This window comes from Bombus impatiens, unplaced genomic scaffold, assembly GCF_000188095.3.
Source record: "Bombus impatiens unplaced genomic scaffold, BIMP_2.2 scf_0020, whole genome shotgun sequence".
Taxonomy (NCBI): domain Eukaryota; kingdom Metazoa; phylum Arthropoda; class Insecta; order Hymenoptera; family Apidae; genus Bombus; species Bombus impatiens.
In genome coordinates this window covers 296,535-310,996 of record NT_176439.1, presented here as the reverse complement: position 1 = coordinate 310,996, position 14,462 = coordinate 296,535, and the positions used below count along the sequence as shown (strand labels likewise).

Below are 14,462 nucleotides of genomic sequence, written 5' to 3'. Positions count from 1 at the left end.
TATATCTTAACAAATATTTAATAAGATTTATATATATATATATATATGTGATTTACGATAAGTAATCGATAAGAATGATCACATTTAAATATGTATTTTGAAACTTGTCAGAAAAATTGAATGAACAATTGGCAAACCTGTTTGTGACTAGTAACAAGTAATTTTATTTCGCTAAGCTGTCAATAACTCTCTCCAAAACTCACCAGAGAATAGGTGTGCAACTGTGGGGTTACAGTTGTGAATTTCCAAAGTTCTTACATAAAATAGTACGATTTTTTAGATAACTATGGAACCGTACGATGTGATAATTAATCAACCCGTAGTTATCGATAATGTAAGCAATATATCAAAATATCTAAGTCTTCAAATAATTTTACGTTCTTTAAATCAGTGTGTCAAATTCAATTCTACCATAATGTCGGCTCCTAAGCAACGCTCAAAATTTTTCTCTTTTTCTTTAAAACTATGAATATTGTGATATATTATGTGATCTTCTTACATTTTTTCGTGTCATTTCTGTTATTAATATTTTATTATACAAATAGGTTATATCTAATAAAACTGGTGACCTAATAGAAATACAGTAATTTTTGTAGTTTAAAATCGATAATGATATTCAATGATAATGTTATAATGATCTTTTTATTTCCTTTTTTAGGGTTCTGGTGTAATTAAAGCAGGATTTGCTGGCGATCAGATACCAAAATGCAGATTTCCAAACTAGTAAGTAAATCTTCTGCTACCACTTAATTAATATTCTTGACAGCTTTCTGTTTGCTTGGAGGTTATTGACAGGCAGTAGATTGTAAGATAATTTCAAGTATTTTGAGTTCTCAAGATTATATTGTTCTATAGTTTTTTAGTTTGCCTAATGTTACTAACTGTGTTAATTATACAAGGTGTTTCAGAATATGTGGGCACAACTTCACTGATGGATTTAACACTTCAGAATAAGAAAAGAAGCTCATATCAACATGGCTCGATATGATCTTGTTTCCACGATACAGCCATATTTGTATTATATCAATTATTTACCTGACTTTACAGAAATTGCACAAAATAACCACTTTTGGCATGAATACAAGCTTATAGATGTCTCAGCACAGCATTCAGCAAGGTCATACATTAAATGTTTATCTGCCATTTCTGTATTTGTATAATCTGCCATTATTGTCGATGTTATAAAATATAGGCACTCAATAGATATACTGCTATTATGAATGATACGATTGAATTGATTTGGGAACATTAAAAGGGAATGTTTACATAATACAGAGTGTTGTAGAATATTTATAAGATCATACATAATATATTGAATGTTATTTGTAAACAAATAAAGAACTTAGTTTATCAAAAGAATTTTTGGAAAACAGAAATTTGGCTGTAACTCAGAAACAGGGTCATATGTTTATATGAACTGTTTTTGTTATTTTAATGTGTTGAATTCAATATGCGTTCATTTAAGTGAAGTTATGTCCATGTGTTCTAAAACACCCTGCATATATTAATAATTTTTTGCAGTATTGGCAGACCCAAACATGTACGTGTTATGGCTGGTGCTTTAGAAGGAGATCTTTTTGTGGGCCCAATAGCAGAGGAACATCGTGGTCTTTTATCTCTTCGTTATCCAATGGAACATGGAGTTGTTACAGATTGGAATGACATGGAAAGAATTTGGTCTTATGTTTATAGTAAAGATCAATTAGCAACATTTAGTGAAGAACATCCAGTTTTGTTAACAGAAGCACCGCTTAATCCAAGAAAAAATAGGGAAAAAGCTGCAGAAATATTCTTTGATACATTCAATGTTCCAGCTTTGTTTGTTTCAATGCAAGCTGTTCTTAGTCTGTAGGTATTCAGTTTTAATAAACTGTATTTTTTGTACAATATCATTAAACGGTTAATAACATTCTCATTATTTAAATTCAATTTAAAGATATGCCACAGGGCGGACTACAGGAGTAGTTTTAGATGCTGGAGATGGTGTCACACATGCAGTACCTATTTATGAAGGTTTTGCTATGCCTCATAGTATTATGAGAGTTGATATAGCAGGACGTGATGTCACAAGGCACCTCCGGCTTCTTCTACGTAAAGAGGGTATTAATTTCAGAACTACAGCAGAATTTGAAATTGTTAGAACAATTAAAGAAAGAGCATGCTATCTTGCTAGTAACCCTCAAAAAGAAGAAACTATTGAAACAGAAAAATTCCAATATATATTGCCTGATGGAAGTTACTTAGAGGTAATAATATATGTTGTTTCTTTAAAATTAGTTGTTACTTATACAATTTATGTGTATATCAATATATTTTAAATTTATATGAAAAATTTTATTATGTAATGTATGCAGAGTATGGTATTTATTTGCAATAGATTGGACCAGCACGGTTTAGAGCTCCTGAAGTGCTCTTTAGACCAGACTTAATTGGAGAAGAATGTGAAGGACTTCATGAAGTATTAACATATTCCATTCAGAAATCTGATTTAGATTTAAGAAAGGTATTATTCCAAAACATTGTCTTATCAGGAGGATCTACATTATTCCGCGTAAGTATAAAATTAATGAAATATTTTTCATGTATTAATATATACATATTAATACATATCAAATTAAATTTTATAAACATTAAATATGTGTATCTCGTATGTTAGGGATTTGGTGATAGATTACTATCTGAGATTCGTAAAATGGCACCGAAAGATATAAAAATTAGGGTATGTATAACGTGCAATAAACACTATTTGCAACTCGATATTCATTTGTTAAGAATGTTTAAATTTTAATATAGATATCAGCTCCTCAAGAACGATTATATAGTACTTGGATTGGAGGTTCTATTTTAGCTTCTTTAGATACTTTCAAGAAGATGTGGGTTAGTAAAAGAGAATATGAAGAGGATGGTATTAGAGCAATTCATCGTAAAACATTTTGAACTTAATTTAGGAAGATTTACGATGTTATGTCAAATAATTTAAGTACAACACATAAATAATGGCACAGTCGGCACAAAAATCGACATGTACCGTATTTACCATGCTCTTTGAATGCTTTTAATACTGCAATTTTAAGAAACTGTTGCTTTAACTGTTCTTTTTTAATGAAAATATATTCCAAGGGATCATAAAATGTCGTATTTAACGAATTAAAAAGAAACGTAATGCAAAAACAGTGTAATATGATTTATTTTATACTTCGAAAGTTTATGTAAAACTTTTAATATGCAAATATTTATTTAGTCATAGTTTTAAAATAAAAGTTTTATTATATTTTTAAATGATATCTATTTATTAAGATTCCTTGGAAATGTACATAAAAATTTCCAATGCTAGATACATTTTAACTTTTCAAGATAAATTTACTTGTAAAAGTAAACGCTATATTACTTGTAGATTTGAATGAAAATCTCTTCTTTTATAAAAGTACCATCTTTCTAAGTTATTATATTTGTTTTTATACTATTTATAATTTTATTATATTTAATACAATAAAATAATAGACTATTCTATTAAAACATAAATGAAATGCTTTGGTTAACCAAATAATCGTTATAAAGAAGATAATGTAATTTCTATCTCTAGTAACAAGTTTGCAAAGTATTTGTAAATATGTATGCTTTGGTAAAATAAATCTATAAACTCTTTACAAATATGCTGATTATGTCAAATTTTATAATCAAGCGGTAACAATGGCAAATTCCACAATTTCATATGCAATAAAAAAATTGCAATATATTAAAACCGCAAATATTAAAAATTTGAAAATATTTAATAGTAATTTTATTATAAAGGTACCAGAAATATTTATATTTGAGTTTGTATATTTTTCTAACGATAATAGAATTATTGAACGTCAGTTAGTTGTTTGAGATCTTATTATTTACTTCTTACTCACTTATGTATAAGAACATTTTTATAATTGTAATAATTATTTTCATGATTATTGGATATTGTTATCATTTTCTGCATAATTTAACTTATTAATTAAGTTATTTTAAAAGCTATATTTTATTTATCATAAATTATAATTAATAATCAGTATTGTAAAATTAATATTGTAATATTTATATTGTTTACTTTAACAACTTAATTATAATTTATAATCAAATGTATAATTATATAATTTATAATAAAAAGATTAAATTAGTTATTATTAGCGCAAAAGGATTCTATCATTTAGATAAAGGAAGTACATTATTAAATAAATATAATTCTATGTTAAATATTTATCCAATATATTATAGCATGAAGTTTATGTAGTTATGTACTTATATATATTCGAATATGGCGACGTCCATAGTGACGCAACGTTTAGCAACATTGTATTTGCACAAATATTTTCAAATAATTCTAAGAAACAATCTAAAATAAATACTATCATATTATTTACCTAATTCTTAATAATTAGATTCTGCAAATCTGGATGAAACTAAGGAAAAGATGATTGCCGCCTCAGAACCGGTGGTAAGTCAAATGTTTTTTAGGTTATAATATAATTAATAAACATATAATTAAGTTGTGTAAGGTATTGTTTTCTATTAATATTGAACATTTTTTTCAATCTAAACTGATATATTAATATATTGAAAAATTATGATTCTAACTCTGTAACACAAAGGAATATATTCCTGGTGGAAGACAAATAATTTTACGACATCCTGAATCAGTGACTAATCAACAACTATTAAACAATCAAACAGTTGAAGGAGAAAGTATTTTGCTACAAAAATTTAGTGAAGTAAACATTTCAGATACATTGCCAGTAAGTATATATAATGGTTTTATTCGCATTAATGAATATTTAAAGTTTCTAATACATCAATTATATACATGTAGAAGGAATTTTGGATTGTGCGTGAAAATGATACATGTGGTGAAGAAGAATTATATTGTTCAGGCAAAATTGCAATTCATTCAAAGGGCAATCAAACTGCAAAGATATTAGAAACAACATATACTTGTGAAACAGACATTAAACATGCACTATGGTGCAAATTTCATACTAATATACCTGATCATTTAGCAAGAGGAAAAGAGACAGATGAAGAAGATAATTCTGATAAAACGATAGAATGTATTTGTTTAATTGATTCATATACTCTTAAAGTATTTACCAATTTTGGAGAAGATTATGTATCTAGTTTACAATTTCAGGTAATATATTAATTAAATATGATATTTAATTAAAGACTTATAATTACATTATAGATTTTTTATCTTATAATTTAGGTATCTGCTGTGTGGTCAACAAGGTATGGAATTCTGTTGGAAAAAACACAAGTTCCCATATCAGAAACAAGGTATATTTTTTGATCTTTAAAATGCTTGTATAATAACAGTTCTAAACATGCATGAATAATATTATGATCAATGTTTGTAGATATACATCATTGGAAAGAAATAGATTACAACTACATAATGACACAAATTTGCCAGTGGTATTTTCTCTTACACATCCTTTAGATGAAATTTGTCCCGTACTTATTAAGCATGGTATTATTATAAATTTTACAAATTTTTCTATAATACTTTAGGTCAAAGAATATAATTAATATATGATTTGATTTACAGGAAACATATCATACATGTATGATTCAAATCAACAAATTGTATTTACTAGTTCTGAACCATCTTTGGCTGTGATATATGATACAAAGACTGGATTACATTCTGTATATAAAATACGTAAAGCTTCAACAGAAGAGTGTCAAATGGTTTGTGGAAATAGTGATACTACTCCTAGTATGTTTAATCAATCTGCAAGTGCTTCACCTTTAAACATTGGGAGTAATCTTTCCTGTAATAAAAGTACAAATAAGGGACACTTAAGTATATTTGGTAAACACAATACAATCACATAGAGAAATCGTTTAATTTGGAAAAATTAGAATTTTCATTTAAAATATACGTATCTGCGTTTTAGGGGTACCAAATCCGCAATTTAATATAGGATTAGGAATGTCAAATAGTCCATTTGGTTCTCGAACATCTTATACTACTACATGCTCAGGAGGTCCATCACCATCTCAACAACAACAGCAGCATTCAAGATCTCAGAGTCCAATGGCAACTATTTCACGTTGTCAATCTCCTACCCATTCTGCTTTCTCACCTTTACTCGGAGCACCTGCAAATTCGATCATTCATCATACAAGGTTGCATCAAACAGTAATGGCTTCTGTATTAAATCAGACACAAAATAGTCCTTTTGGTAGCTGTAGTAACATACAATTACAGGACGTTATTTCACCAAGTAAACCTTTATATCCAGAAATATGTCTTGATCATGTATGGACTGAGAATGTTGGAATTCCAAAGTATATATAATATTTTCATATAAATCTTGTAAATTTTTTTCGTATTTTCTAGTGTGTTCAAACAGTAAAACATTAATATTTTTTTAAGGGATGTTATGTCCAGTCGAGCGTCAAAGGTTTTTTTGTCATCAGATTTCGTGGGGCAGAACTATTTATGTTACTTAGTTCCACATAGATCTCAACTTTCTTTAGTAAGGCTTGAGAAAACAAATAAACAACAACAAATTATTTTCGGCATGGTAACAAACATTGTAGCTAAGGGTGCTGTTAATATACCAGTCAGTACTTGCTAACATTTCGTAATATAATATTTAGTTATTAGAATAAAAATATAAGACGTACCATTTTATATTTCAGAGTTTACATATAATAGCGATAATGGATCTATCAAATGCAGTGGTATTATATTCAGGAGTGACTTGTATTGGAAAATTACATGTAACAGGAATACTTCCAAATTTAACCGGATATAACTATTTTTTATCTAATATCAATCATAAATTAGGTTCTCCATTTCCACGACGAAGTTCGTTAATTTCACAAAACTGTGCTGCTTCTCACGATATTAAATTTGAAGAAGGATTACACTTGTTAAGTCCTGTAGGTGGTAACTCTGCAAGACCACCTATTTTGTTAGAGAATTCTTTGATAGAGAATAATTTTCTTGTTTTAAAAGAAGCTGTCGGAAATAAGATTACTTTAGAATACGGGAGTAAAAATTATTTTCGAATAACGTTACCAACATCTAGTACCTCTCCCCTGGGTAAGCATACATATGTTTATAATTATATTTGATTTAATAGCAAATTATTTTTTTCTACATTTTTTACAGTAACTAAATGTTTACAAACGTTAAGAAGTGTTTTACAAAAAGATTTAGCAATGCAATTATTGGTAAAATGGTATGGGGCACGAAATGCTCCTGGACCTCAAAATTTTTCATCAGAACAGGAATGGTATCTTTTTCTTGTAGTTTTATTTACATTATTAGGATATGAAGTAGAAAAGTTACAATTAATTCAGAAGAATGAAAAAGATCAACTCAATGAACGCAATAGTCCTATAGTAGTATCAAAGAAACAAAAAACAAATAATTCTGGTTCAAATGATGATTGGAAATACATGACGAATTTTATGAAAAATGGAAGTTCTAAAATTTTTATTTCAAATATACTTGGCCTACAAAAAACGTCTAATATAATTCAAACATCAGTGCCACATATTATAGAATCAAACAATACAGGAAAAATAAATACGCAGTCTATTTTATTTCCGTATTTTCCGCTCGTCCTTCTTTCTTTACATCTTTTATATGAAGAATTGAAGCTGAATTGTGTAATGTCAGAAAGTTTACATCTGCTTGCACAATTATTGTACCAATTAAGCTTGGATTTAAAATTCGATGTATATGCTCATCATTATTTTCTTGATTTTCAATCTGTCTATTACTTAAAAAATGCAGTGTCTCAAATGAAAGAAGCAGATTTGCAGAAGATTGCTATGCCGAATTATATTCCATTAAAACCACCAAACATATTTGAAACGTTAAATAATTTGTTAAATGGAATGGAAGTGACGCCATTCCCTTATTTAAGTCAAGTAAATTTAAAGACGAAAAATATAATTTATTTAATAGCACTCATAGCAAATGAAAATAAACCTATTGTGCTAGAAATCGATAGATTTATAAAGCATATAATACCAGTTGGAAGTCGTATAGATTTTCAAGAAAGCGGAAATAAATTCGAAAAAGAAATATGTAAAAATATTGAATGTTCTGCGATAGATAGAATAGTATTACTATATCATGAATTAGGTAAGTTTTTAATACTTCAAATATCGCTATTTTTAATCATGAATTAAAAGTTGAAATATTCTATTCTCAGGCATGAACAAAAAAGATCTTGAAACATTACCTCCTGGTGTATCATTGCTGTTAAAAGATATAATGTACAGGTGTAGAGAACGTCCTCCATCAAATTGGCCAATGCAAGTGTACGAATTAGTTGATCGACAAGATTTATCTGCATTGGGCGAACATTTAAAATCATCCGTATTAAATCACTTAGAAAATGAAGGAAAAAATTATTCGATTAAAGATCCTGAACAAGATGATGGGATGGAATTTGATGATGCTGTATGTTTAGATAATATTTATAAATACGAAATGTATTCGGGAGGTATTACTTGTTACACATATTAATTATGATGTTATATAGGTATTAAAGTTGAGATTTAACAAAGATCATAGAATAGCAGAAGTTCGAAAACTTCTAAATTCGTCAAAACCGGTAAGGATAGCGATAGTTCAGAGGCCAGATGTAAGTGACCATGAATTTATAGAAGAACAGGAGAAACATTTACATGCACTATGCACAAGAACGATGGCACTTCCAGTAGCTAGAGGCATGTTTACACTCAGAACTTCAACTCCTATTATTACAGAGCAGTTACCAATTCCTCGACTTTGCTTGACTGGTACGAACCAACAATAGCATTCGTATTTCTAAAAATTTTTAACAATCGTAAAATGTCCTTATATGTATAGGAAAAGCACCTCCTCGTGGAACAACTGTAGAACTAGCTCACATAGATGTCCCACCAAATATGAATTTATGGCCATTATTTCATAATGGTGTAGCTGCAGGTCTACGTATTCATCCAGATGCATCTAATATCGATTCTACATGGATAGTATATAATAAGCAACAACAGGGCGAATTTGGTATTGAACATTCGGGATTCTTAATGGCACTTGGTCTAAATGGTCATTTGAAGAATTTAGCACCTTATAGCATGTATGAGTACTTAGTTGAATGTCATGAGGCTACCAATGTTGGACTTCTATTAGGATTGTCAGCAACTCACCGTGGTACAATGAATGTTTCTATGACTAAATTATTATCTCTTCATGTGGAAACTCTGTTACCTCCGACAAGTATTGAATTAAACGTTCCACAGAATGTTCAGGTTGCTGCATTGATGGGAGTTGGTTTAGTGTACCAAGGAACTGCTCATAGGCATATTTCACATGCTTTATTATCAGAGATTGGTAACTATTCAATATAAAATTATAACATGTAGTTGTATATGACTTTACCAAATTAATTAAATTATTTAAAGGCAGACCTCCAGGACCTGAAATGAAAAACTGTATAGATCGAGAATCTTATTCTTTAGCAGCAGGTCTTGCATTAGGTTTGGTAGTATTAGGATGTGGAGGAGGGCCAGATTTAGCTAATATACCAGACACTTTACATTATTACATGGTTGGAGGACATGTTAGACCTTTTACAGGAGCACAAAAAGACAAATATAAATCACCTAGGTAAACATTTTGTATTTAATTTTGTAAAACATTTTATATTTTTCTTTTTTCTTATAATTTCAGTTATCAAATACGAGAAGGTGATTCCATAAATATTGATGTGACAAGTCCTGGAGCAACTATAGCTCTAGGTCTTATGTATTTCGATACAGGAAATAAAGCAGTAGCAGAGTGGATGCAAGCGCCTGATACTCAATATTTATTAGATTTTGTACGACCTGATTTCTTACTATTAAGAATATTAGCAAAATCACTTATTCTTTGGAATGAAATTGAACCAACCAAATCCTGGGTTTCTAGTCACGTTCCTAACATTGTTTATAAATACAGATTACAAAAACCAACTTCTGAAATAGGGCAGAATGTAGATTTGGAAACCATGAAGTTAGTATATAGAATATACTTGTATTTAATAAGATTAACGTAATATCTTCCTTATACTAATTAATGTTAATTAAAATACAGCCAAGCTTACTGCAATATAATTGCGGGTGCCTGTATGGCTTTGGGTTTAAAATTTGCAGGGACTGCCAATAGAAATGCTTTTAAAACTTTATATAATTATGCTCAGATGTTTACGGCATTATCACATAAAACTATTGCCGAACTAGCAGGAAAATCAACCATTGAAACTTGTTTAAATGTTACCCTACTTTCTGCTGCTGTTGTAATGGCTGGAACAGGGAACTTAGAGGTAAATTTAATACGTGAATTATTAGTCATTAATGAATTATGTAATGTTTTTGTGTTTGTTAACTTATTTATACTAAATTGCATAGATTATGAGAATATGTCGACACATAAGAACTCGTGTGGGCCCTGCAAGTAACGTTGTTACATATGGATCTCATTTAGCAACACATATGGCTCTTGGTCTACTTTTTCTTGGAGGAGGGAAATATACTCTTTCTAATAGTCCTAGTGCAGTAGCTGCTCTTATAATTTCCCTTTTTCCAAAATTCCCAACACATAGTAATGATAACAGGTTAATAATAGAATAATAGCTTATTTATCAAAATTGACTTCTTACCTTAATAATTATTCTTACTAATTATTAGGTATCATTTACAAGCTCTACGACATTTATATGTATTGGCTGCTGAACCACGTGTAATTTTACCTAGAGATATTGATAGTGGTCAGTACTGCTATGCAACAGTGCATTTAACATTCGAATCTGAAAAAGATGGCGATGGACAAGATTTAATACTTCAAGCACCATGCTTACTGCCACAATTGTGTACTATTAAAAAAATTGAACTAAAAGACGATCGATATTGGGAAATCATTTTTGTAAAAGATCATAACTGGCAACAACTTGAGAATATGCTCAAAAAGTGTGAAACGTTAGATGTTAAACAGAGAGCTGGTTGTTTACCATATATAGAGGATCCTCATGTAATTATCTTTTGGTCCTTCATATCAAATTAAAAGTATTACCATTACTTTATTATTTATTGTAATTCTTGCTTCTCAACTTAGGATGGCTTCTGGATTACATCATATAGTACATAAATATAAGTATATAAACATATTAACATTTAATATTATCTTTTTTCTAAATATGTTTCAGGGTTTTAGAAGTTTAATTGCTCAAACTTTAACAACAGAAAATGTTATCGCGTGGGCTGCTCGTCCTGAATGTGTAACTTCTTTTACAAATGATAAAACTATTTTAAATATAGTAAAATGTTTTTTACAATGGCCCAAACAAAATAAAACTAAAACTGAGATTAGCTTCAAGATGCAATCTTGTGGTAGTTCAGCTAAAAATAGTTCTGGGTACCTATCACAAAGCTTGAGCAACACATCTGAAAGAATAAGTGGTAGTTGGAATGAGCAATCAGATTCTTCTAATGAAAAAATGGAAATTGTAGAAACGTTATCTTGTTCAAAAGATGCAAATTCTTTCTGTAAATATGACGGACAACATTCCGAAATGACAGAGTTCGAAAAACAGTTTCTACACACATTTGCTATAATTGTGTATGAATGTGTAATAAAAGATAAAGTGAGTCTCCTTCCTTTATGGGTGAATTTAATAAAAAGTATGGAAATTATTGAAAAAGAACCAAACAGCTTCTCCATATGGCAAATAAAACTTGTTTCATCTCAAATGTTAAAAAAGTCTTACATAGAAAGCAAAAATCCTGTGCTTGGTACAGAAAGTATACTTGCAATTAAACAAAACATTTCATATATTATGGATAGCTGGGAACGTGGTAAGTACTATATGTTTTTAATATTAAATGTATATTTTTTCAATATTTAACAATTTTTTTGTAGAATTAACACCTCATATAAAGTCTTATTTAACAAGTGGAAACATTGAGGAAAATATACCATTATTGCAAAGAATGTGCACATATTTCGTATTTTATGACATTCCATATAAAATGGATTACCAGACAATCTGTAAGTTTACCTGTTTACTGATATATTTCTATGCTGATTTATATTTGTTATGATTAACCTCAATATATTTTTAGTGGCATCATTATTAAACACAGAAGCAAAATCTAAAATACCTAATGTAACATGGTACAAATTACATAAAATATTAAAATCCAGCTAATTGTGTTACTGTGAATAATTGATACAAGTTTTGTATAAAATATTTGGAAAAAAAATTGATCATTAAATTAACTTATGTTTATAATTCATTATATATATATTGAAAAGATATACGGAGATTGTAGACTGATAATTTTTATAACCTGTTATACATGAACTAAATTTTGTTGCATATGTAATTCTTTCTCATGTATTATAAAATGCATAAAAATATATACAATCCAAATTCGTATAAACAAAGTGTTAATAAGATAACAATATAATTAACAGAAAATTAATTTATTATTCTATCTATTGTAATAAATATTATTTACAATATTAAACAATTTAAAATATAGCTTGACAATTTTTTATATGTGTATATGTATATATATAATTTGTAAATAATTTTAATATTCTTTTAATTACGGCTTGGAGAAACTATTGAACAGACATTAGATTGAAAAGAAAACTTATACAATTAAAGAAAATATTCTGTTTTAACATCCATAAATATATATATATATTCAACGATTTGTATAAGTTGGAAGCATGTGCTGTTTGGTACTTAAGTTGTATCAGTCAATCAATATCCAGTTATACAATCTTTTAGGTGAATTTTTTTAAGATAAACATTGGAGTTCTTGGTAATAATAATTTAATATCTCTTGTCATTTGAAATTTATAATAGTTTCAATTTACCTGAATAATGAACTACGTCTTCTATAAAATTGTTCTTCATGTATAATAGGAGTACCAGTTATGCCATATATCATGTTATCAACTATTTCACCAATAAAAGTATAACAATATAAACAACCAACTAAAATACCCCCAAGATGTCCTATAAATGAAGATTGTGGAACTAACAGATGAATTAAAATTAGTTCAACCCAAACAGCAATTTTACTGGAAACTCTAAATCCTCCAACATCCTGAATTCTATCATACTCTTCACAAACTACAATTACTTTTAATGCAAATAAAATAGCAGAGAAACCAATAGCACATTGTGTATAATATCCATAATCCCCTGTTAACTGCATTAAAGCATAGCCTAATCCTGCATACATAGTACTGCATCCAAACGAAAGAATAGCTAATAGCATGACAAAATTTATTGTTCCATACATAGGTTCTAAATATGAACCTTTCAAGATCAAAGATACCATATTATAATACAAGTGCATATCTGAACCATGTTCAAAGTTTGATATTAAGAAAGAATTCCAATCATGGTATTTAAATACTTTTATTGCTGATATGCATACTTCCTCTGCATTCCATGGAACTTTTATCAAACCAACATATAGTAAAACCTGTAAAATGATTACTTTTTGTATAAAATAATAATTACTTTGATTTATCAACTTCATTCATGTAGAGATTACATTATTATTTATTCACCTGTGCGATAATTGTAATTAAAGTAGCTGGTGGAATTTTATCAATACCATAGTTTAGAGCTTGCATACATAGCAAATAAATGCCGTATTGTAAACCCTGTTGTCTCCTTTGAATAGGTCTCATGACGTTGTATTAATTTACGAATGTGAAATGTTCTTTCGTTTATAACTTGGATCATAAAGCTCAAAACAATTTGTTGTTTTTTATATAGGTTATGTTTCACATAGGTTACAACACATAAAAGCAAATTGATAAAAATTTTACCGTATAAAATATTTCTACTGTATCACGTAACATTTATGCTTCATAATTACCAATTATAATTTGTTGTTATCACTATAGTGCAATGATTTTATTAAAATCAAATACAGCACTTTGACAAACGTTTATTACGTTAGGCCGTCAAGAAATTTAGCTTATTCAACATTATTCAGCACCAACTGGAAAAATTTGTAAATTTCACGAATAAATAAATTGTGAAGATAAGAGGATAACCAAGAAGCTTTCTTGTTTTTTCTAATTGTGAACTTTACGTCAGTTGTATGATCTTTATGATGAACTTTCTGGTTTTGAATTAGCAACAGCTCTTTGTAATCAGAATTCTGTGAATCATAATTATTCCAAACTTCGTTGATGGAGAGGTTTCAATCCGAATCCAACGTGTAAAATATATCATTTACAGTGTCATAAGCATCGGCAATTTTCCTATTCATTTCTGCTTGTATCTCGTATTACATTACATGCTTTCCTCTAACATGTTGTTTTATTTACATATAAATTTACAATAGTATGCATAAATATGATGATTCAACCTTCCAAATTATATTACTTCAGCATCCGTTTAAAATTACTTTTG

The 14,462-nt window shown here is 28.7% G+C and overlaps 3 protein-coding genes across 6 annotated transcripts; 2 read left to right on the top strand and 1 right to left on the bottom strand.

Annotated features, from left to right (window-relative positions):
* Positions 1-174: 174 nt before the first annotated feature.
* LOC100746364 (actin-related protein 1) lies at positions 175-3,164 on the top strand. Of its 2 annotated transcripts, none has more exons than XM_003484805.4 (7): positions 175-334; positions 659-723; positions 1,522-1,848; positions 1,937-2,246; positions 2,378-2,551; positions 2,657-2,719; positions 2,794-3,164. In XM_003484805.4, exons 1-7 carry the CDS (start codon positions 287-289, stop codon positions 2,935-2,937), a joined length of 1,131 nt encoding a protein of 376 aa, XP_003484853.1. In that variant the 5' UTR covers positions 175-286; the 3' UTR covers positions 2,938-3,164. The 2 variants fall into 2 exon arrangements, with proteins under 2 accessions (XP_003484853.1, XP_024222562.1); XM_024366794.2 differs by lacking the exon at positions 175-334 and adding an exon at positions 419-583.
* A 960-nt stretch (positions 3,165-4,124) lies between these two features.
* On the top strand, positions 4,125-12,292 carry LOC100745476 (anaphase-promoting complex subunit 1). Of its 3 annotated transcripts, none has more exons than XM_033319916.1 (21): positions 4,125-4,465; positions 4,620-4,763; positions 4,838-5,155; positions 5,231-5,301; positions 5,382-5,494; positions 5,573-5,839; positions 5,925-6,318; positions 6,407-6,596; positions 6,676-7,081; positions 7,151-8,134; positions 8,205-8,455; positions 8,538-8,609; positions 9,280-9,370; positions 9,442-9,646; positions 9,710-10,030; positions 10,112-10,340; positions 10,426-10,631; positions 10,705-11,044; positions 11,220-11,868; positions 11,933-12,061; positions 12,136-12,292. In XM_033319916.1, exons 1-21 carry the CDS (start codon positions 4,442-4,444, stop codon positions 12,219-12,221), a joined length of 5,490 nt encoding a protein of 1,829 aa, XP_033175807.1. In that variant the 5' UTR covers positions 4,125-4,441; the 3' UTR covers positions 12,222-12,292. The 3 variants fall into 3 exon arrangements, with proteins under 3 accessions (XP_033175807.1, XP_012240112.1, XP_012240116.1); XM_012384689.3 differs by having other exon boundaries at positions 8,538-8,796; positions 8,867-9,370; XM_012384693.3 differs by lacking the exons at positions 4,125-4,465; positions 4,620-4,763; positions 4,838-5,155; positions 5,231-5,301; positions 5,382-5,494 and having other exon boundaries at positions 5,698-5,839; positions 5,925-6,156; positions 6,239-6,318; positions 8,538-8,796; positions 8,867-9,370.
* Positions 12,293-12,703: 411 nt separating this feature from the next.
* Positions 12,704-14,367, bottom strand: LOC100745684 (rhomboid-related protein 4). Its single transcript, XM_003484799.4, has 2 exons — positions 13,607-14,367; positions 12,704-13,518 (listed from the first exon to the last, which is right to left on the bottom strand). Exons 1-2 carry the CDS (start codon positions 13,727-13,729, stop codon positions 12,898-12,900), a joined length of 744 nt encoding a protein of 247 aa, XP_003484847.1. The 5' UTR covers positions 13,730-14,367; the 3' UTR covers positions 12,704-12,897.
* Positions 14,368-14,462: the final 95 nt, after the last annotated feature.

What these genes read in the sequence shown, in the direction of transcription:
- LOC100746364 (XM_003484805.4), top strand. Translation starts at nt 287, where the DNA reads ATGGAACCGTACGATGTGATAATTAATCAACCCGTAGTTATCGATAAT. An exon ending in AAATGCAGATTTCCAAACTA is followed by an intron (nt 724 to 1,521) that starts GTAAGTAAATCT and finishes AATTTTTTGCAG; the next exon opens with TATTGGCAGACCCAAACATG. An exon ending in CTGATGGAAGTTACTTAGAG is followed by an intron (nt 2,247 to 2,377) that starts GTAATAATATAT and finishes TATTTGCAATAG; the next exon opens with ATTGGACCAGCACGGTTTAG.
- LOC100745476 (XM_012384689.3), top strand. Translation starts at nt 4,442, where the DNA reads ATGATTGCCGCCTCAGAACCGGTG. An exon ending in AGGGTGCTGTTAATATACCA is followed by an intron (nt 6,597 to 6,675) that starts GTCAGTACTTGC and finishes TTTATATTTCAG; the next exon opens with AGTTTACATATAATAGCGAT. An exon ending in CATATATAGAGGATCCTCAT is followed by an intron (nt 11,045 to 11,219) that starts GTAATTATCTTT and finishes AATATGTTTCAG; the next exon opens with GGTTTTAGAAGTTTAATTGC.
- LOC100745684 (XM_003484799.4), bottom strand. Translation starts at nt 13,729, where the DNA reads ATGAGACCTATTCAAAGGAGACAACAGGGTTTACAATACGGCATTTAT. An exon ending in TAATTACAATTATCGCACAG is followed by an intron (nt 13,519 to 13,606) that starts GTGAATAAATAA and finishes ATCATTTTACAG; the next exon opens with GTTTTACTATATGTTGGTTT.